Genomic DNA, 22,711 nt, shown 5'->3' with positions numbered 1-22,711 from the left:
TGTAGCTTGTTAATAGGAAGGACAATAACAGGTGATGTGCAGATCGTCAGAATGTATCGTTGTATATCAAAATATACAAATTTAGCACAAACTGTAAAGGTAATTTCTGGTAATTCTGGACTCCATTTGTTTTTCACTAGATCAAAACAATAAACAGTCTGGCCAAAACTTTTCTTAATTTTTCTACTTTAGTCAGATAGTCTTTAAAACATTTTGAGATTTATGAAAGCTTCATTTTCAAAGGGGCTGGCTTGTGCACTTCATATAAAAAAATACACATCTGAAACCAAAACAAAAATACCAAGGCCATATGAGTACTTCTAGCAATGAGGGAAGGAGCCAAATGGAATCAGTATGCTCCATAAAGCTCGTCAGCAGAGAGGAATCATCTTTTATCACCAGATAAAATGCATTTCTTTATTTTATTGAAGTAATGAAATTAATAACCTAATTATATTCTAACTTACCGAGATGCCCTAAAAGCCCCCCCATTAAAGTTTAGACAGGATGATTTGCTTGCCAATCAAGCACAGTAACAGTATGGTGATGAAAGTAGGTATTGATATTTGTGGAAAGTTACGTAGTCCTGCTGGAAAATAAAATCAGCATCTCCATAAACGTTGTTTGTTGAAGGAAATAATATGTTCTAAAGTTCCCAAGAGACTGTTGTGCTACTTTGAACCAACCATGTGACATGGCACACTAATCATCAATGATGGTGGAAACGTTCACACGAATCTCAGTCACTTGGACTCTTTACACTGTTTATGTACACTGTTAAAATGCAAAATATCCTTTCAAATAAAACATAAAAATCACAGTTTCAGACCTTGTAAATCTGGTTCAGAGTCTTGCATTAATTTATTTTCTTTTATTTTGCTTTTCTAAAGGGTTATCCATGTTGCTTCTTTGCTTCTCAATTTAAAGGTATAATAGAGGACCCGCCCACTGCACATGCACAACCTTGTACCCGCTCAGGAGAGCAAACGCTTATTAAATGCATGCAAGAGCATGCATGAGCCCATTTCTCCTCATGCACACTCTGTTTAAAAGTTGCTGTTTGCATATAAGCTTACTTTCAAAAAGAAGATTTCCAGTTTTCCCACTATGTCAGACTCACCACCTGTAAGTGAAAATGAGGACGAGCACGTAGGACCGCCTTATGTAAACATGATCGACAATTAGGAGGACCACTAATTTTGATGATCCACCCTGTAAGAACATCCTGCACTATACCTTTAAATGTTTTCCTTTCAATAAACTTTCCATTAATATGCTTTGATGCTGCACTCCAAAGAGTCAGGAGTGATCTTTTCTGACTAATAGTTATCTTTCCCATCAAAGATTATCATGAGAAAGAATATAAAGTAACATATTATTAAACAAACACAAAAGAATCCATAATTAGTTACTTTAAAAAAAAAAAAAAATATTTCGACACTTTCCAATTTATTAAGATGCACCAGTATAGTTTGCGCCACCAGGCCGCGCCACTGGGAACGCTTTGACGCTCTCCCACCCAAACTGTTACTGTTGTGACGTCAGCAAGGTGCAAGTAAAGCGAATGAACTAACGGAGGACAGATCGAGCCCTTACCGGAGCTACCGGGAGGCAGCAGAGATACAAAGCGAGTCCAAGCAGCGCGTCCCGGAGAAGCCGAACCAAGAAACGGGTCTGCTGTGCGCCAACCTCAGGAGGAACCAAGCGATGCGAGCGCAGCTCACCGCCGCCCAGTAACAAACTAAAACCAACGAGATCCGAAAAAGGGACGGAGGTTCACCGTCAGGAGACGCAAGGAAGAAGGGACAAGAAGCCAGCTGCGGTGGCTCCACCGTGCTGCTTTCCGCGCTGTGGATCAAACCGAGAGGATCGCTGAGTTAATGCTTTAACGGAGCCTCTGCGCCCGGCTTGAGAGAGGGAGCTGCCCTGAGAGAAGCAAAGGGATCGAAGGCAGAGCGCAGAAAAGGTGGAAATACGTTCCTAAAATTGAAAGGATCTGTGATCAGATTTCTCCAACCTTCTTAAAATCAATCCACTGATCGGGTTACCGTGGAGCCTTGTACCCCTACCGCCATCAAGCTGTGTTCTCTAACCATGGGATGTACCCTGAGCGCAGAGGAGCGGGCGGCTCTGGACCGGAGCAAAGCCATAGAGAAGAACCTGAAGGAGGACGGACTGACTGCGGCCAAAGATGTCAAACTGCTGTTGCTCGGTAAGATCCAGCCGCAAGGCCGAGAAAAGAGGCAGCCTAGCGGGGCCGGGGAAGGTGTGGCGCTGCTGGTCATGATGCGCACTGGAGGAGCTCTCCTAAAAAAAATGTCTAAGATTACAGCAGAGACACGACGCCCCAGTGATATAATAAAATACAATCAATGGCACGACATTAGATAGAAATGGTGTGCATCATTAACTGTATTTTTATGAAATATGGCCCGCATTGTTACATCCCATGGATGTGGATGATCAAATAGGTGTGGCAATTGGTAAAATGTTTTAAAAACCAACAGAGAGGTGAAAACTGCAGATGGGGGAAAAATGGAAGGTTGCAGCAACAGCAGCAGCAGCACTGTTTGCTCACATCATTAATTCTTTTAAGGGAACTCAACCTTTAAGGATTTAATCTGTTTGCCAAACTAAGATGGAGGGTGGATGACTAAAACGAGGAGAAAGGTTTCAGTCACTCTCTCCATCCTTTTTTCTCTGCACCTCCTGCTGCTGGGCTTCATGTTCTTCCTCCGTTCCTCCCACTTCCTCCTCTTCATCCCCTCAGTCTATCACATACATGCATACACTCCTGTTTACACTGATTTCTCCTTTCTTTATCCCTCAGGGGCTGGAGAGTCAGGGAAAAGCACCATCGTCAAACAAATGAAGTAAGTCCTCCATAATCACGGTCCAATAACTCTGTAAAGGTTCCCCTCATCCTTCCTCTCCCTCTTTGTTTCCTCCCTTGGTTTATAATCTACAAATGTAATCTTCATGGCTTTAATGAATCTGCAGCTCCATGTCGAACATCACGTCAAACTCCCGCTCACGCTGCTCTGAGTGGGAAGAGGCCCACAGCTGGGTGTGGATATGCAGAAATGCAGTTGGTTTGATCAATAAATCTTAGAACAGCTCAGCGGGGAAGAGATCAGTTGGTGTAGACTGCAGGGTGTTGTCACTGCTGTGCTAAACCTTCAGAGCTGGTGAGACGATACAACTGCAACAGCTCGGTTTTGTCACTTCAACTGCTGTTTTGTAGAGCTGTGCTGCAACTCTTTCTTCCTTTTCCTGTCTCTTCTTTCATCTGGGTGGATGAATTGCCTTGACCCCTTTTCAACACTTAACCTTTCTCATAATCTGACACAGTTGCTTGCAGCAGTGTTCACACTACATGAATCTTTCTGCATTTTGTCATATTGCAATCACAAACATCAACAGATTTCATTAGGACTTATAGACCAGCACAATGTAATGCATGATTGTAAAGTCAAAAGAACATTTTAGCAATGTGGGTCTATGTATTTTGACCCACTGAGTCAAGGTCTTAGGTTTGGGCTTTGACTAGACTTTTGACTTTACTTCTGTAGCCACAAACACATTTTCTCCACCAGTTGTCAAATATTTAGCTCCGTCCATCTCCACAGCATGATCCTGCCTCTTCCATGTGTCATCATGGAAGAAATGTGCCCCTCTGATTCTTTAACACACATTTTTATTAATGTTGTTTAAGATTCTAGACCAGAAGTCACAGATTAGCGGACCGCAGTCCAGATCCGGACCCACCTGCTGGCTAATCTGGACCCAACCTGATTTAAAACATTTATAAATTACTGCATGTTGTTCCGACGACAGTGTCTCATTTCACCTGCGCCGCTTCTGGTGTTTTTACGGTCAAGCCCTGCGTGACCAGGCTTCACGTGATGCATATTAGCCAATGAGCTGTGTCGGTCAGGGCTGTTGCTGCTAGCTACTTTTAGACACTGCAAGCAAACCGGTGGCAAGCCGGGCAATGGGTAACGATGATGGGAAAACGTGAAAGAAATTGTAGACTGCTGGAAGAAGCGTGGTGAACTGGTGAAAGAAAAGTGAACAGTGTGCTCAAAGATGACCCTGCACATTTTGAGTATGTTTGGCTCAACCTACTGCTGTGAAGCAGGATTCTCCACCATAAACAGAATCAAAAATAAAAAATGGATCCAGGCTCATGAAGGATATGTGCTTGAGAATGACTTTGTCTCCATTCAAACCCAGGTTTAAAGCCTTGCAGGTCAGCCTAAAGCCCACTGCTCTCATTAAGCCATAAAAAAGAAAAGAAAAAACAAACAAAAGGCCATTTCAGGTGTTTTATAAAATATGTGAAGCAGGAAATTGTCTACATACCAAACTGAAAGATTGTTGTTCTCTACTTCAAAAAACACTTTAGATTTTAAAATGGAAAAATGTTCTATTTTTTTTAAATATATTTTTTATTTTAAAAATCAATGTATAACATGGATGCATAAAAGCCTCAGTTTATTTCAGTGTTAGATTCTGTGTAAAGTAACAGATTATAATAAAATGTCCGGGCCTTTACTGACTGTTGATTTTCTTTATTCGGACTCGCTGATTTTGAATTGATTACCCCTGTTCTAGGCTGATTTTTATATATTTTTTAAGGTGGTATTATAATTTTTTCATGTTATATTCCTATTTAAGAACAGATTCTTCCACCTGAACTGTGCATCTTTGTAGCTCATCCAGAGTTTCCATGGGCCTCTTTGCTGCTGCTCTGATTAATACTCTTCTTGCTTTGCCTGTTTATTAAGCTGTAAAAGTTTTGATTGGTCTGTGGTTGTTGCATCCGCTGCAGTCTGTCCTCTAATGCTCTCAAACAAACCCCTGAGACCAGAAGCAAAGGGAGTTGGGTCTAGAGATTTAATCGCACACAGCAGGACTCTTTCCAAATTCTGAAGGCAATTATTTTTACTGGTCTTTATTTAGGGCTATCGGAGTAATCTATCGGGGGGTGAATATGAATACCAAAATCCCACTGTCAAGTTTACAGCCTTAAAAACTAAATTCAAATATGTTGAAGTATGTCGTAACTCCAACAATAATAATGTTTCCAGTATTTTAAAGCATTTTTATTTTTACTTCCTGTGTCACGTGCTGGTGTTAAAAAAAAACAAAAACAAGAGGCTTCAGTACCGTTGATTACGGATGTTTTTGAAGAATATCTCTGACAAAAACCTAAAAGATTTCAGTAAATTAAAGAGAACATGAGGTTCAGAAAAAAAATAGCTGCCCTGGAGAAGTCCTGAATCCACGTCTCCTGTTCTGAGGTCCTGTGACTTCCCTCCACCTCCTCCTCTGTATGCTACTTGCTTGCAGGGCAGAGGAACAGTTTCAAACCAACCACTTCAGAAAACAACATGGTTCCCTGTGCTATTAGTAGCATCCGCCTCCCGTCCTCAAAGGCCAGTGTCCTGTATGTTTTAAACCACACAGCTAATTTAAAAGGCCAAGTTATCTTCTCAGTGTGTTTTCAAATCCTGCAAAGGCCTGGTAATGACCCATTCATTTGGTGCTGATGGGCTGTACCAGGGGAAAGTCTGAAATATTTAGTTTTTAGGTAATGACATGGGGATTTCTCCTCTTATAATGCAGGAAAAAAACTTGAGAAAATCATGGTACCAGTAACCATCTTTTAGATTAATTCACACGAGCCCTTAGATCTGTGTGTTGGATTAATCAGTTTTTAGTTTTGAAAGGTTTCTTTTTTTTTTACTCCAGAGCTCGTTATATTTTCTTAATGATACAATTTACACTAGGTTTGATTTAAATGATGGCTTTTATTTTCCTGGTTTTTGCTACCTTACAAATAGAGTTTAGCATTATCCATTTGTCAGTAAGATGAAGACCAGGAAATGACAGAGAGTGAAATTCCTCTCAAGTTAACAGTTTTATTGATGACAAGCAAAGCTTTAATGCACATTTCTGGAAACATCATAACCTGACAAGCATGCCGTTGGGATTGAAACTGGATTTTTACTGCTGTTATGATCTATATATTGTGCCCCTCTATTGAGTACATTAAATCAAGTCTAGAATTTGCTGTCAAACCCTTAAAAATGCTTTGAGATAAAAAAACAAAAACAAAAAACAACATAAGATGTTAAGTATTTCAAACTAATTTAAAGTATTTGTGTTTAGTGCAAATTCAGTGCTAGCTCAACAAGTCCAATGTTACAGAATAGATAGACGACACATCAGCTGATTTCTTTTTTTTTTTTAAGGCCTGTTAAAGTTGGTTAGATTGTTTTTCAAAATAATCTGTATCAGCATGAGAAAAAAAAAAAACATGATTAGTTGATCTTAATTAAAGATTTTAGAGTTTATGGTGTTTATCTGAAAACATCCTTTTCTACGCTGCCCGTGTACAGCTGTGCAAGTTTGGCGTTTTCTCTGGAGCAAACGGGTAATAAAACCCCACTGCTGTGTGCGTCTATTAGGGAAAATTTTATTCATATGTGCAGTGTAATTAAAGTTATCAGTAAAAATCTAAATACAATCACCTTGGGTCAAGTGGGACAAACTATGCAAAAAAAAAATTTTTTTTTTTCACAGCTTAGATTAGTTCTGATGGAATCTGAAAAAATTGGACTTTTCCTCTCCTCTTCTGTACAAAGGCATCTGAACCTTCACCTGCTCCAGTGTCTTAATTAAAGCTGCCTGATAGTTATAATTATATCTCTTATGGTATCATGATGATGTACTTAATGATAATTCTGCAGGGAGTTACCTGTGCTACTTAGCGCAGATCTTTCTCTGTACTTGGCATGCTTCCATCTCTCAGTGATTTTTATAGTTACAGTATCAGTGCAGTAATCCCATAATAAACGAGCAGGATTTGCAGGAGTTTCTGGTGAAAGCTGGATGCACATACGGCTCCTGCATCGGTGACACGCTGGGCCATCCCCTCCCTTCTCTCTGATCTGTAATCCAGTCGTGACAGACGGTTTTCCTCACCTTTCTCTTTTTCAGACAGCGTAGGGAGTTTAGCCCATAATAGGCTTTGGTTGTGGCCATAAAGTGGCACATCTCTTCAACACATGGCTCCAGATGAGCCTGTCTCTCAGTGGTCATTTCAGCATCACTGGGCGCACTCGATGACCAGTGTTTCCAGCAGATTTGCTAAATCTACACAGAATCCTCAGAATATCCCGAGTGTTTCAATTAACAGTTGCTTTGTTAACCCAGTTAGACAGTGTGGTAAACATAAGGTTTCTTCTTCATGTTTATTGGTTTAAAATTTAAACCAAGTGGAGCTGTTTTATTCTACAGTAGTTCTGTGCAAATTAAGGTTGAATGAAGGTTGTTGGTTTTCATTTTTATGCCACTAAAAGCCATCCGACTTGACTTTCTAGTTGCATCTAACAGGATTATTATTGTTTATTGTGTCTTTTATGTTTGTGGTTAAATAAACTTTGGTTCTGGTTTAGTTCTGAGGGTCAACATTAGGGTTGGTTAAAATACTGAAGGTTCAAACTTAAATCTGATACCAGGAAAGATTCAGATTTCAATAACACTGCTATTTCTTTCTTTCAAAATGGCATTTTCTTCTAAGCAAAATAAGATATAATATTCCTAATATGATAGACTTATCTTCCAATGTGTTAATTAGGTCAAACCATTAAAGATAAACAAGTCTAGAGGATCAAAACAGGCAGAAAAGCATATAAAGCAAATAAATTATTGCAAGATTTCTTGAAGGTAAAAAAATAAATAAATATGAAGGTCAAATTATAAAACATAGTGAATGAATTAAGCGAAATAAAATTACATGAAGTTATTTATATATTTTTTAAACTAACTAGTAAATTGAAAGCTTTGCGACGAGAGCTCTAGGTGCAAAGCATTCTGGGATATATCTGCCTCTTCTGATGCCTTTCTATTCTTCTCATACACTTCGTAGACACTTTTTCTCTTACTACCCTCGACCATTTTCAAAGAATTGCGGTTAGAAAGATGAGCTTCAATGACTGGCTGAAACCGTAGCTCATCACATATATATGTCTGAAAGTGTGCAAGTGCAGAAAACGATTGCTGGTGACAAGCGTGGGACGGCCTTATGTAAACATATCACCAGAATGATTGACAGGAGGACCACTAATTTTGATGATCCACCTGCAAATAAAAGACCATCCTCTGTACCCTTAAAGGGTCACCTGCCTGTTAGGTAAAACATTAGACTGGAAAACACTAAGTTTGTTATATTAAAGAAACCATGTATTTAGCGTCACAGCTTATGTTTAATGTGCCACTGTGTGCTTCTATTTGACTGTCAAATTGATCATAATGTAATTTAGTACTGAGAGCTAAGTAAAGAATGATTCTATACTAAAAATACGAAACCGATCTGCCACACATATTTTCTACAGTGTAACTAAGGATCTGGTTAATGCAAATCTATGCAGCTGCAGCCATGTTCAATTTCTGTCTTTCTGGTCGGTTTCCCTAAAATTTTCTTTAGTAATGACCTAGAGTGCAACCGGTCCTTAAACAGACAGGTTTCTCCTGTTTATGTGCAAATAAGCTGCAGCTGTTTTTCTTACCAAAAGTCACTGTAATGAACTACTGTACTTGCAGCATTATCTTTTTTTTTTTTTTTTTTTTAAAGCTACAGTGTGTAATAATTACAGGGATATACAGTCAGAAATGTAATATATTATACATAACTATGTTATTTATCATCATCTACGAGCTCAGCCTCTTAACCTTAATATTTGCGTTGCCTTAGAATTCGTTATTTATAATTACATAGGAGCGGGTCTCGCAGCCATGGAGGCAGACATCTTTGCGCTACGGCAGCGCAGAGCCAAAAAACTAGTGATTGCGACATCGCTCATTACGCTCGAAAGTAACTACGGCAAGTTGAGAGAGATGAACTGAGACGGTACTGAACAATAGATGGCAGTATTATGCCTGAGAATACTATCTGTAAAATTATCTATGTAAACAAACCTCATCACTTGAGAAGGTAGGTGATGCGGACGTCGTGGAAGACATTTTGTCCTGTAACGCTTGCCGTACTGTTCGGGGGGAGAAGCGGTGGGGGGGAGATGTTCATGTTGCTGCAGTCTGCAGTCTGGACGTTAGATGTCGCTAAAAATTACACACTGTAGCTTTAAGCTGACAGCATAAATGTTAAATTTATCCAGTTTGTTTTTTAATTTCCATTTTGTAATCATGGTTATAATTCCCAGAACCTTTGTAGTGATTGTATCTGCAAAGAATTCAGCTAGATTTAATGGTGTGCAGCAGCTGCGTATTTATTTGATCCCACTGAGTGGATGTGAGTAGTCCATTACCACCCTCTGTCTATGACATGTACTGTTGGTTTTAAAACAGCTAATTACTGTATGTTTTTAGGCGATGGATTCTTTAAACGTGCTTTTAGCTCTGAGCTGATGTTGTTTGTGTTCAATAGTAATTAGGAAGAAGCTCTATCGTCTCATCAGAGTGCATCAGACAGTGATCAGCTTTAAAGGGGAGGTGGGGGGTGGTGGTTGAAATGCAGGTGCATGTTAGGGCGTTATCTGTTCTGGGATACATGATCTATTAGAGATGTGATAATTGGGCAAGCAGCCTAAGGGGCTTGGTCATGTGTGACCAGTGGATCTGCATGCAGGAAACACCATCTGTTTGTGGAGCCTGTGTGTGTTCACACATGTGGAAGGTTTTTTTTTCTCCACAGAGCTTCTAAGCTGACCTCTCCATGAATCAGCTACACATGTAGAAACACATGAGGAAACCAGATTGATATGAAGACATTTTCCCAATATGTGCAGATATGAGGAAGTAACTTCCAGGCAATGTAGCTACAGTAAGAGGAAATAGTATTTTTCCCCCAGTTTTTTTCCTAATTCTGGTTCAAATGAAGTCAGAAATGTGTTTTTAATTTTACAGATTTTTTTTTTATTTTGTCCTAATATTTACATGATTTATCATTCCAGGAGGTTTAAATAGTTTTAATTATTAACCTGAAGGCTTTAGGTTTCAAATGATATCACAAATAAATTGCCAATTTTCTCTGCTGGAGGGAAACTCTGGTTGAATAAACGGTATAGACCGCCTTAAAATGTCAGAGGTTTCACATGGCCATATTGCAACCTTTTTGGTAAATGCCATTAAACGGTTCTTCTGTCCAAAATTTATAGAGAAATTTTGTAGTTGCAAAAGTCAAGGGAGCAGTGTGATGGCTGCTAAAGAGAAACTCATAAAACTGGATTAGAGAAGATAATGTCATTAGCCCTTTATATAATATTATCCATAAATGTAACTAAATTTGCTTAATTTCTTGGACCTTGCCTGCTGAAAACAAACTAATATTTTTTCCCTCTTGGTTTCTCCAGGCCTTTTGGTAGTCACAAGAGTCATCCATGACCTCGTTTTACTGTTTATTAAATCCCAAAGGCTACTCCTCTTTCAATCATTAACAGCCTTCAACCCACATAAAGCACCATAAACAGAGGATGTTGTACCATAAACAGTGTTTATAGTCATGGAATGGATGCAGTAGAGGATGTCTCCTCTCCAGCTAATGACATCTAAATGCTTTGATTGTTGGACACATGTTAACTGAATATACACCAGTATTCGTTCACTGAAAAATCAAAGGTTGTCCTAGCAACAGAAATCTGTTAAATCATTTTTTATTTCATTTTATAGCTGGTGGTAAGAAATTATAAGGATTATTAGCATTTTATTTTGTGCACTGAGGTTGGGAAGCCAATAGATCTGCAAGCAGGGCCCTTATATTCTTAGTACTTAGTAATATTGTGTTTTAATGGATGTCAAATACACTCTCTGGCCCCTTTAATCAGAACACTTAGAATACTAGTAATTGGGGCATCAACCTTTTCATATCCAGAAACACCTTAATTTATCTTGAAAAGCTTCAACAATGAGCCAGATACAGTCTATATACATCCATCACACGAAGCTCCCTTTTCAGCACCCTGGAAATTTGCTCTGCTGGAGTGAGATGTGACTGGAGGACATTGGAGGTTTGGATTGGATGTTTCACTAATTTCCATCTGTACAAAAATTTCAAATGAAGTATGCTGTGAGATAGCCATTAGGAAATGATTTACCTATGGGAAGGAAGTTTTTGTCAACAATATTTAAGCAGCCTACAGTGTTTACATATAACTGGTACAAAGGGACATGAAATGTAGCAGGAAATTATCTCCCATACTATTACACCTCCACCACCAACCAGAACTGTTGAAGCACTGCAAGGTGGTTTGCATTGTTTATTCAAATCCAGTTATCTTTTTCAAATGAGAGGTTTTGAAGACAAAAAGCCGATTAATTTAAACACATTGATTATGTTTTATGTATGGTGGTAGTTGGTCTCGTTTTCTAATGCATCCAGGGCCACAGATTAATCATAGGACAGCAGATGGTAACATCTTAAGGAGGGATGTCATTTCTCACCATTATCCTGAAGAACCCCAGTGATGCACACCTGGACAGCTAACAAAGTGTGCTTGCAGTAAATATCGGTTTATAACCCTGCAGAGTAAAGTGAAACTAAGTGATTGTGTTTTGTTGCAACCTCCTTTAGTTGATAATGGGATGTCACCTCTGCAGAAATTTTTCGTTTAATCTGATGTCTAACTCTGATTCTGTCAGTAAGAGTAGCTGTTGTTTGCATAGAAATGCGCTGCACTGTGACTTTGAAAGATGTTTCTAAATACTTCATCATTTAAAGAACTTTAAACTGTGTCACTGCAGAAATGTGCTAACGAATAAACTTTCCTTGCCTAGGCCTTGTAAACTTTGATCATTTGGACAAACTAGTTTCCATGTATTGTTTTTTTTTTATACTAGTGTTGAGGTTAACTTATTTCTCTAATCTATTTTAATTCTTATTTAACACAACTTGAAAATAATAAATGTTTCTATATAAGTATGGATACTGTTCACCTCTGTTGCCTCACCCATGCTGCCGGCTGCATACCCTAATGGATGCTCAATGTGCAGAATGCAGTAGCTATGGGTTCTGATGCTGTAGAACATTGTGCACTCTTTAGCTTTGATAAAAATCTTGTGCATAACAAGATGATAGGTCTTACTAAGTAGTCCTGCCACCTACTTTTATCTTCACATCTGAAATATTGCAGCGTGCTTAAGTTGAATAACATTCTGAAAAGCGTAGCCGCTTTTTTTCAAGAGCTTTTTTCAATTCCCAGCCAGCTGGGAATTCATATTTTCTGATACTTTAAGATGTTTATTGCCTTCCTCGGTACGGGTGGTAAATATCTTATTTAATCAGATATTATTTGGGCTGTTATATATTGTTTATGAACACACACCCTACTAGCTGTGTATTAGAACAATAACATTGAGTACAAGTTGTTGTAAAATGAGGACATTTTGTTGGTCCTCGCAATGTACTTTGAAAATGGTTAGGCTTATGGATAAGGTGTCAATTGGGTTAGAGTGAGGTATGCATTGATAATGGATAGGTTTAGGGTTATTTTTAGGGTTAGGGCATAAAAACAGTTGAAAAGGACTGAAAATCAATGGGAATCAATGGGGTCAACACATGGTCCTCACTATATTTTGTAAGATGAGAATGTGTGTGTGCAACACTGTTCACCCACGCTTCATCTTCCTCTGTCTAATTGAACATATTAGAATGATCAATCTATGAAAAGATTCTGATGCTGTTATGGCTGAATAATATGTGCATTACAAGCTAAATGCAAACACAGCAGTTGCAAGACTTTTCCTTTTGAACTTGATTTTTATATATAGAATCCAAAACCTTCTTAGCTTAAAGATAATCACAGAGGTCTAATTATTTAAATCTCAGCTCAAGATTGTAGTGACAAAAAATCTATTGTTCAAAGCTCTTAAAAGTAGTTAATAAAACCTTTCTTAAACTAATTTGACTTCGATTATTGACGTAGGTTGTAGTTCCAATCCAGTCAAGAGTTCTTGAAGGACTTCTGATGTGGTATTTATTCAATTTTATTTGCAGGATATAAAAGTGTTTTAGAAAAAGACAGAGATTTCTCTGGATTTATTAAAGGCAGCTGCCTGTGCTACTTAATACATCGCTTGATAATAGAATTAACGAGCCTTGACACATTTTCGTCTAATTATTTTGATTAGACTTATTCAGCAGTAGAGATCAAAAATCTTTCAAACGATGATCTAAGTAAAGATGTCAAATTAAGACCCTATCCTCTTTTTTTTCTTCTTCTTTTCTGTTTCTCTGGCTTTCTCGCCCCGTTGTGTTTTTGCGCCTGGCTGACGTGATTTGAGGCGACTGGCCGAAGGGAGAACAAACACTGTCCATCCCTGGCGGCTGCTTCGCTTCCCACAGGCCGTTCCCACCGTGTGTGTGCGGCTTTCCTCCCTGCAGCAGGAGATAATTAGGTTTAAGCCTCGAAACTGGAGAATGAAAGGAGGGAAAGAGGGTGAACATGGAGGAGAAAAGGTGGTGGTGTTTCATACTGAGTGGCATAGGGGGCGGGTATAGCTGGAGGGAGAGAAGAGGGGAGAATTAAATAAAAGAAAATACATGCTCAGAACACAGAAGTGGATTGCAAAGAAAAAAAAAAGCAAAGACAGAACATCCCCACTCAAACTTCTGCCTAATTATTTTCTCCTCCAAGTCTGACTCAGTGCTAGATGTAAAGATGAAAACAGAAGAGTGATGTGAATGTAAAAGGGTAGAGAGTGAAACAGCTCAAGGGAGTGCACAGAAAATTGAATAATTTTTTTTCTTTCAGAAGCTGGTGAAATGAGGTGGAAGTGTGAAAGAGGCAAGCGAGGGGGAAAACGGGAGAAACCAGAGATGTTCTGAGCTAAGGGAGGCCAGCGGGTGAAAGAGCACGTTCTCACTTATTAAGCAAACTGGAAGAAGTGCCAAAGAGGGCCAAGAGGAGGGCTGTTATAGATGGGGAGCAAAGGGCGCTCTTCTCCTGGACTCTGCTCTCTGCTATAATTATTAGCCTCCTTTCCAGAGATGAATCAGGAAACAGGAGTGCTTGTGTGTAGCAGTAATTCAATCTGCTCATTTCAATCAGTGCATCAGTCTAATGGTTGTCACTCATTGGCTTAAGGTATCTGTGGGTTGGCTCAACTGATTGGCTGCCCTGTATTGCTGTAATATAACAGTAGATCACACCAATAGTTTATTACTTTGTGTGCCTTCTAACATGTATAAAGCATGCATTTAATCTTGGAACCTATTTGCTTGTTATAGATGGGAGGGATTTTTCTGTTATTAATCAAACTACTTTATCAATAGGTCGTTAAGGGTCTCTTACAGGACTCAGTAAAAAGCTGAGGACATATTTCAAATATGTTAATCATAGTAATGGATGGGTGTTGGAGTATTGACACATCATCACCATTGCTAACCTCTGGTTTGGGTCGAACACTCATTCTGAGTTGGCAACCAGGAAGGAGGATTCAGAACGTCTCTGTTTAGGAGCTGTCTGCCAGAGTATTGATTTAAGGATTTATGCAATACAGTCAATATTCCTGGTGTTGGTTAGGTCTCTGGCAGCAGCATTTTAACTTGCCCTAAACTGCCTAAATTCAATTCAATTCAATTCAGTTTATTTATATAGCGCCAAATTCACAACACATGTCATCTCAAGGCACTTTACAGTTCAACCAGATCATACAGTCAAATTGATACAAAGTTTTCTATCTAAGGAAAACCAGTTGATTGCATTGACTCATTGACTCAAATACAATCCCCCACACTAAGCATGCTTGTAGCGACAGTGGAGAGGAAAAACTCCCTTTTAACAGGAAGAAACCTCCAGCAGAACCAGGCTCAGTGTGAGCGGCCATCTGCCGAGGCCGACTGGGGTTCAAGGAGACAGAAGCAGAGATACAAAAAGCAGCTGTAAAAGGCGGCCCCGTCCAGGAAACACACAGCCAGGCAGACGAGCTCCAAGGCAGCTCCCATGCCAGAGGACGAAGAGAGCACATCCACTCAGTCACGGTCAGAGAAACAGGACCACACTGGAAAACAGGCCGATCTCCAACATCTATTAACAAGGGTGTTGATAGAAGCAGCACAGCTGATGTTTTTTTCCAGGATGACGTCACAGCCAAACAGGAACAGACGAGGCAAAGCTACTCTGAGGAAAAGCAGAGAGAGCAGAAGGTTAGAGATTGAACTAACAGATTCTGCAGAATAGGAGAACAGAGAGAGAATGAAGCAGAATGATGAAATGGGGGTCCCTATGTCCTCCAAAAGTCTAAGCCTATAGCAGCATAACTATAGAGATAGCTCAGGATAACCTGAGCCACCCTAACTATAAGCTTTATCAAAAATGAAAGTTTTAAGCCTAGCCTTAAAAGTAGACAGGGTGTCTGCCTCACGGACTAAAACTGGTAGTTGGTTCCACAGGAGAGGAGCCTGATAACTAAAAGATCTGCCTCCCATTCTACTTTTAGAAATTCTAGGAACCACTAGTAAACCTGCAGATTGAGAGCGAAGTGCTCTGTTAGGAACATAAGGAACAATCAGATCTCTGATATAAGATGGAGCTTGGCCATTTAAGGCTTTATATGTGAGAAGGAGGATTTTAAATTCTATTCTTGATTTAACAGGAAGCCAATGAAGAGAAGCCAGGATAGGAGAGATATGATCTCTCTTTTTCATTTTCATTAGAACTCTGGCTGCAGCATTTTGGATCAGCTGAAGGCTTTTAACTACAGTTTGTGGACTTCCTGATAGTAAAGAATTACAATAGTCCAGCCTTGAAGTAACAAATGCATGGACTAGTTTCTCAGCATCACCCCTGGACAGGATATTTCTAATTTTTGCAATGTTCCTCAGATGAAAGAAGGAAATTCTAGAAACCTCTTTGATATGGGATTTAAATGACAGGTCCTGATCAAAAATAACACCAAGATTTTTTACTTTATTATCTGAAATCAGTTTAATCCCATCCAAATGAAGTGACTGGCTAATCAGTTTCTTTTTCAGAGACTCTGGTCCAAAGACTATAACTTCTGTTTTGTCTGCATTCAGAAGCAGAAAGTTAAGAGTCATCCAGGTTTTTATGTCTTCAAGACATGCCTGTAATCTATGTAATGGGTTAGCTTCATCTGGATTTATAGACAGATATAGCTGGGTATCATCAGCATAACAGTGGAAATTAATCCCATGCTGTCTAATAATTCTACCAATTGGGAGCATGTATAAAGTAAAGAGAATTGGTCCTAGCACTGATCCCTGTGGTACTCCACAGGTAACCTTTGAGCGTGTTGAAGATCTATCATTAACATGAACAAACTGAATTCGATCAGATAGATAAGATTTAAACCAGTCTAGTGCTGTTCCTTTAATTCCAACAAAATATTCAAGTCTTTCTAAAAGAATATTATGGTCAACTGTATCAAATGCAGCACTAAGATCCAACAGGACGAGCACAGATACAAGTCCATTATCTGAGGCCATGAGAATATCATTAGTGACTTTCACCAGAGCTGTTTCAGTGCTATGATGAGCTCTAAAGCCAGACTGAAACTCTTCAAAAAGTTCATTATGGTGGAAGTGATCGCAAACTTGTTTGGCAACTACTTTCTCAAGAATTTTGGATAAGAAAGGAAGATTGGATATAGGTCTATAATTGACCAAGTCATCTGGGTCAAGAGACGGTTTCTTAAGCAGAGGTTTAATTACAGCAATCTTAAAAGCTTTAGGTACATATCCCTGTAACAGAGATAGATTAATCACATCTAAAATGGAGGAGGAGATCAAAGGGAATACCTCCTTAAATAACCTGGTTGGAACTGGATCTAACATACAAGTTGAAGGCTTAGATGAAGACAATAATTTTGCTAATTCAGAGAGTTCAACTGGATCAAAGCAGTCTAAACCCGGTTCAGATTCCATGACTACCTCAGGTACAATCGCGGATAGAGGAGTGCTTATGATCTTATTTTTAATAAGATCAATCTTATTTATAAAGAATCCCATAAAATCATTGCTGCTAAGAGCAGGTGGAATGGACGGTTCAACAGAGCTATGGCTCTGGGTGAGTTTGGCAACTGTATTAAAAAGAAATCTTGGATTATTCTTATTCTCCTCTATTAATGAGGAGAAGTATGCTGCTCTTGCTTTACAAAGGGTCCTCTTATACAGCAGTAAACCATTTTTCCAGACTAGGAAGGACTCTCGCAGGCCTGTGGAGCGATATTTTCTCTCCAGTTTCCTAGCATTTTGCTTCAAAGTACGCAGCTCTGCATTAAACCAAGGAGCAAGCTTTCTATTTTTAACGGTTTTCATTTTCAAAGGAGCTGCGTTGTCTAAGGCAATACGCAGAGAACTAGCAACCCCATCAACAAAATCATCAACCTGTGAAGGGGAATAAGCTAAGCTTTTGCACTCTGCAGCACTGCTCAGTGACACAGAGCAGAGAGAAAGTGAAGCAGATTCTTTAAAATTTATAACTGCACTATCTGATAAAGATCTACTAAAATTGAACCTTCTTTTGGCGGAGGAGAACTCTGTTAAAGTAATCCTGAAGGTTATTAGAAAGTGGTCAGAGAGGACAGGGTTGTGAGGAAATACTGTTATTTCTTCACATTCTATGCCGTATGTCAGCACAAGATCCAAAGTATGAAGATGAGAATGCGTGGGACTATTCACATTTTGAACAAAGCCAATAGTGTCTAAGATAGCATTAAAGGCTGCTCTTAAGCTATCGCCTTCAATGTCAGCATGGATGTTAAAATCTCCCACTATGATGACCCTGTCAGTATTTAATACCAAATCAGAAAGGAACTCTGAAAACTCATCTAAAAATTCAGAGTAAGGACCTGGTGGACGATACAAAGTTACAAAAAGAAGAGGTTTTCTTGCCTTGAAATTTGGATCAGGGAAATTAAGGGTTAAATGTTCAAAAGAGTTGTAGGTATTAATTGTTTTGGGAGTAATCAGTAAGTCAGACTGGAAGATTGTTGCTACTCCTCCTCCTCGCCCAGAACTTCTGGGGATGTGAAAATTTAAATAGCTTGAAGGAGTTGCCTCATTTATGCTCACATAATCCTCTTGCTGCAGCCAGGTTTAGATTATCATGATTTAATCCTTTGGGAATCTTTGCTAATTTATTAGATTTTGGTCGTGGGCAAGACACTGTCTGGATGGAGTAAAGAGTGGGTAACAGTAGAGAAGCTGCAGAGATGTGTGTTAAACTACAACTCTGCTTCCTGGTCTGCACCCTGGGTGGTCAGGGTTTTGGAGGACTAATAAATGTGGCCAGATTCCTAGAAAGAAGAGCTGCACCATCCAAAGTGGGATGGATGCCGTCTCTCCGAATCAGACCAGGCTTTCCCCAAAAGGATTGCCAATTATTAATGTAGCCCACGTTGTTTTCAGGGCACCACCTAGACAACCAGCGGTTGAATGACGACATGTGGCTAAACATGTCATCACTGGTCAGATCAGGGAGGGGACCAGAGAAAATTACGGAGTCCGACATTTTTTTGGCAAACTTACACACCGAAGCAACACTAATTTTAGTGACCTCCGATCGGCGTAACCGGGTGTCATTACCACCAGCGTGAATAACAATCTTACTGTATTTAACCTTATCCTTAGCCAGTAGTTTCAGGTAGGATTTGATGTCGCCCGTTCTGGCCCCCGGCAAACATTTGACTATGGTCCCTGGTGTCTCTAATGCCACGTTTCTGACTATGGAGCTGCCAATCACCAGAGTGGGCTTCTCAGTGGGTGTGTCACTGAGTGGGGAAAACCGGTTAGAAACGTGAACGGGTTGGTGGTGACCAGTGGGCAGAGATCCACGACTACGCTTTCTGCGTACAGTTACCCAATCGCCTGGCTGCTCAGGCACTTTTGGAGGACAGCTACGTGGGGGGCCTACTTCAACAGCCTGAAGCCTGGATTCTAACTCTGACACCCTCGCCTCCAAAGCTACAAAAATACTACACTTATTACACATCCCATTATCACTAAAGGAGGCAGAGGAATAACTGAACATCTGACACAGAGAGCAGGAGAGAGGAGAGGAAGAAGGAAGAGTTGGAAAAGAGTCAAGGGAGGGAGAGAGAGAAGCCATAGCAATGCTAAGCTAGCGCTAGCCTAGGCTAGCTACTTCTTGCTATCAGAAATAAAACCGTGTGAAACTGACAAGTGCTCAGTAGAAAAGTGCAGCAGAAGGTGCTATGTTTTAAAGTAGTCAGTTAGAGTTACTTAGATACAGAGATATCACAGAGAAAATAACTTAACTTCAGATGGAGATCCTCTGAACAGCTGCACACTCAGTTGCACACTCAGTTAATCCAAACAGGAAGTGAAACCATGAAGAAACCATTACAATAATGTAATGCCCTGAATGTTAAAGTATAAACCTGTGTAATATTTTTTTAGGAAACTCGTAATTTTGACACTGGTTTTAGTAACTCAAGGCCCTGTCCAGATGAAGCTGGGTTTGAGTTTATACGACAACCTTCTTTGTCAGTTAGGTGTTCCATCATACACTTGAAACGAGCTACCTGAGTGGAAAAGTTTGAAGCCACCCCTCGCCATCTTTATCATGATACCCTGTATGAATAACCAGCCATATGTTGGCGTGTTGACATATGTGAGCCTAAGCAGCCCTCACCACCATTAACATCCATGTGTCAAAGCACTGAAAAATATAGACAGACTTCAATGTAGCAATTTTCTTTTCACCATATATATTTTAGACGCTATTAATTGTTGCCCCTCTCTTGTTTGGCCCCCAAAAAGCCTTTTTTCCCTCTGCTGAATCCATAGATGACATCATACTTCTCCCTTCTTTCTTCTACCTTCTAAACCTGTCTTGGCAGTGCTTGTGCCATCCACTGGTGTGGCTTTTTCAGCTTCCAGCGGTTTCATCTTTACAGTTAAGGTGTTCTGGGCAGATATCTTGATTGATTTAATGTGGATGTAGTCTAAGCCTTTGACGTATTGTGCTTGCTGATATCTTCACTTCTTGACTTATCTGTGACCAAAAGAAATGGGCAAATTTGCTGATGTTAATTTTCACCAGTTGCAAGTTTAGATGTGTTTCAAGGGTGTTTTTGTTTCTGTGTCCTCCAATATTCTCCCTGTCAAACTTTCACTATCACGGCAATATACTTTCCCATTAAAATGCTGAGGTAAATTTCTCCAATAAAGTAGTATAAGTAGCAGTAAAGTTAAATTATTATCCATCCATTTTCTAACACGCTTATCCCAAGTGGGGTCGCAAGGGGTGCTGGTGCCTATCTCCAGCAGTCATTGGGCGAGAGGCAAGGTACACCCTGGACAGGTCGCCAGTCCATCGCAGGGCAACACAGAGACAAACAGGACAAAAAACCATTCACGCACACACTCACACCTAAGGAGAATTTAAAGAAGCGATTAACCTAACAGTCATGTTTTTGGACTGTGGAAGGAAGCCGGAGTACCCAGAGAGAACCCACGCATGCTGAGGAAGAACATGCAAACTCCATGTAGAAAGACCCCGGGCCAGGAATCAAACCCAGAACCTTCTTGCTGCAAGGCAGCAGTGCTAACCACTGCGCCACATATCATTATTATTATTACAGGGCTGGAATGAGAAAGCTAGGGTGTTAAGTGCTACAGAAATTTGGAAATTGCATTTTTTTTAAACTGGCTATATTACAAGTGCAGTAGATTGACCAGCTCTAAAAAGAAAGTTTTCATCTTTTTCGCATGAGGCTGGAGGAAAATCTAAAGCAACTAGTTGTTGTGAAAGGCTATCAGTTATTGAATGAAACTGTGGTCAGGAGATATAAACATAAATTTGTATTTCATCAATATAAGTATAATAAAGGTATAGTGGAGGATTTTTGTAAATTTTTAAAAAGACCCCTCTTCGCTTATAAAAAAAATAAAGCACATGCACAACCCCATACCCACTATCATGAGCGAACGCCTATTAAAAGCAAGAGCGTGCAAGAGCCTACAGTATCTCTGCTCGTGCACACTCTGTTTAAAAGTTGCTTTTTTTCGTCGCTCATACAAGCTTACTTTCCAAAAGAAGAGTTGCATTTTTCCACTTTGTCAGACTCACCACCTGTAGGTGAAAGTGAGGATGAGCATGTAGGACGGCCGTATGTAAACATATATTACCAGAATGATGGACAATTAGGAGGACCAAATTTTGATGATCCACCCGGAAATAAAGAATCGTCCACTTTAACCTTTAGAAAGATAGTACGCTATAATCAGACTTGGGGAGCGTTTTCTTGTATTGAATTAAAACGTACCCTTAGAATTCAGCCCTGAGGATATGTGCTTTTTTTTTTTTTTTGTCAAATTGGGTTTATAATTCTCATAGGATATACAGAGTATTTCTGGTCTGCCTAGTAAGATTTTAAACTAATTAAAACCTTTACATCTGTACTGAAGTTTATTAAAAAAGAAAACAATTAATTCCTTAAAGCTACAGTGTGTAATTTTCAGCGACATCTAGCGGTCAGACTGCAGACCGCAGCAACATGAACATCTCCCCCCCACCGCTTCTCCCCCCCAACAGTACGGCGAGCGTTACAGGACAAAATGTCTTCCACGACGTCCACATCACCTACCTTCTCAAGTGATGAGGTTTGTTTACGTAGATAATTTTACAGATAGTATTTCATTAGTCTGTGTAGGGTATAGATTTCATGTAGACTTAAGATAATAAATATACCCGTTATTTTTTCTACATCGTTGTGACGTTTTGGTGGGCTGCTTTGCATGGTGATATAAACAGACGAAGTAATTGTAGTCATTAGTTTAACAGCGAGATTGTGTTCGCTGGAAGAATATATATTCCCCGTTTACAGAGTCCAAGTCATTTTGGTGGCACGGGGGTTACAAGGCAAGGAAGAGGGAGAGGACGAGGGCGAGGGCAGGGAGGGCGAGGGCAGGGAGGCCGTGCAGCTAGGGCCAGGCGAGGGAGGGGTGCCAGCGGGGTGAGAGCAGAGGAGGAAAGGCTTGAAGATCTCCAAAGGAGCCGCAGAGAAGTAACCGAGGTATATATCCAGAAAATTATTTTACAGAAAATTACTGAATCATTACCTGTGAAACGTCAGGGACATTGCTGAATAAGTATACTGGAGAGTAACAGCATCATCACGCAGCATGTTATTGTTTTAGACAGGTCTGAGCATCCTGTACTCCAAAAACTGCAGTGATATTAGACAATTGTGTGTGTAGGATTAATTACCTGTCCAAGAGAAAACTGGCAACTTGAGCGTCACTTTGAAAACCTTTTTCCTCCATCAGTGACTTCCATCGTGTAAATGCCGTGCCAATGTTGATCCGTGTTTTTTGTCGTTTCTTGTCACGCTTGCGTTTATTCTCGTCGTGTTTCCGCTTCTTAGATGACGGGGGTTCGGTGTCCGCCGCTTTTCGTTGTGATACAGAGTAGGCATGATCCTCCATTCGTCTGATGTTTGGCCACACAGTGCCAAACAGTTTGCAAAGTCACTCACGCCTGCCGCCTTGTTCACCTTTCTTGTTACTGAGGCGCAGTATACCTGCTTCTTCTTCTTCTTTGGTTTCAGGCAGACTAAACGCTTCTCAGGCATAATACTGCCATCTACTGTTCAGTACCGTCTCAGTTCATCTCTCTCAACTTGCCGTAGTCATTTTCGAGCGTCATGGGAGATCTCGCAATCGCTAGTTTGTTGCCTCTGCGCTTGCCGTAGCGCAAAG

The 22,711-nt window shown here is 40.0% G+C and overlaps 1 protein-coding gene across 2 annotated transcripts in view; it reads left to right on the top strand.

The window, feature by feature from the left end:
• The first annotated feature begins 1,520 nt into the window (after positions 1 to 1,520).
• The window catches only part of gnao1a (guanine nucleotide binding protein (G protein), alpha activating activity polypeptide O, a), a 146,993-nt gene continuing 125,802 nt past the window's right edge, over positions 1,521 to 22,711 (top strand). Inside the window, exons 1-2 of one of the 2 annotated variants that reach the window (XM_038293968.1) lie at positions 1,521 to 2,212; positions 2,831 to 2,873. In XM_038293968.1, coding sequence (XP_038149896.1) covers positions 2,095 to 2,212; positions 2,831 to 2,873 — 161 coding nt within the window. In that variant the 5' untranslated portion in view covers positions 1,521 to 2,094. The remainder of the gene's footprint in view (positions 2,213 to 2,830; positions 2,874 to 22,711) is intronic. The other variant, XM_038293967.1, reaches the window with a different exon arrangement.

The sequence above is a fragment of the Cyprinodon tularosa genome, unplaced genomic scaffold (assembly GCF_016077235.1).
Source record: "Cyprinodon tularosa strain WSP-4 unplaced genomic scaffold, ASM1607723v1 ctg332, whole genome shotgun sequence".
Lineage (NCBI taxonomy): Eukaryota > Metazoa > Chordata > Actinopteri > Cyprinodontiformes > Cyprinodontidae > Cyprinodon > Cyprinodon tularosa.
This window is presented reverse-complemented; position numbering and strand designations above follow the sequence as displayed.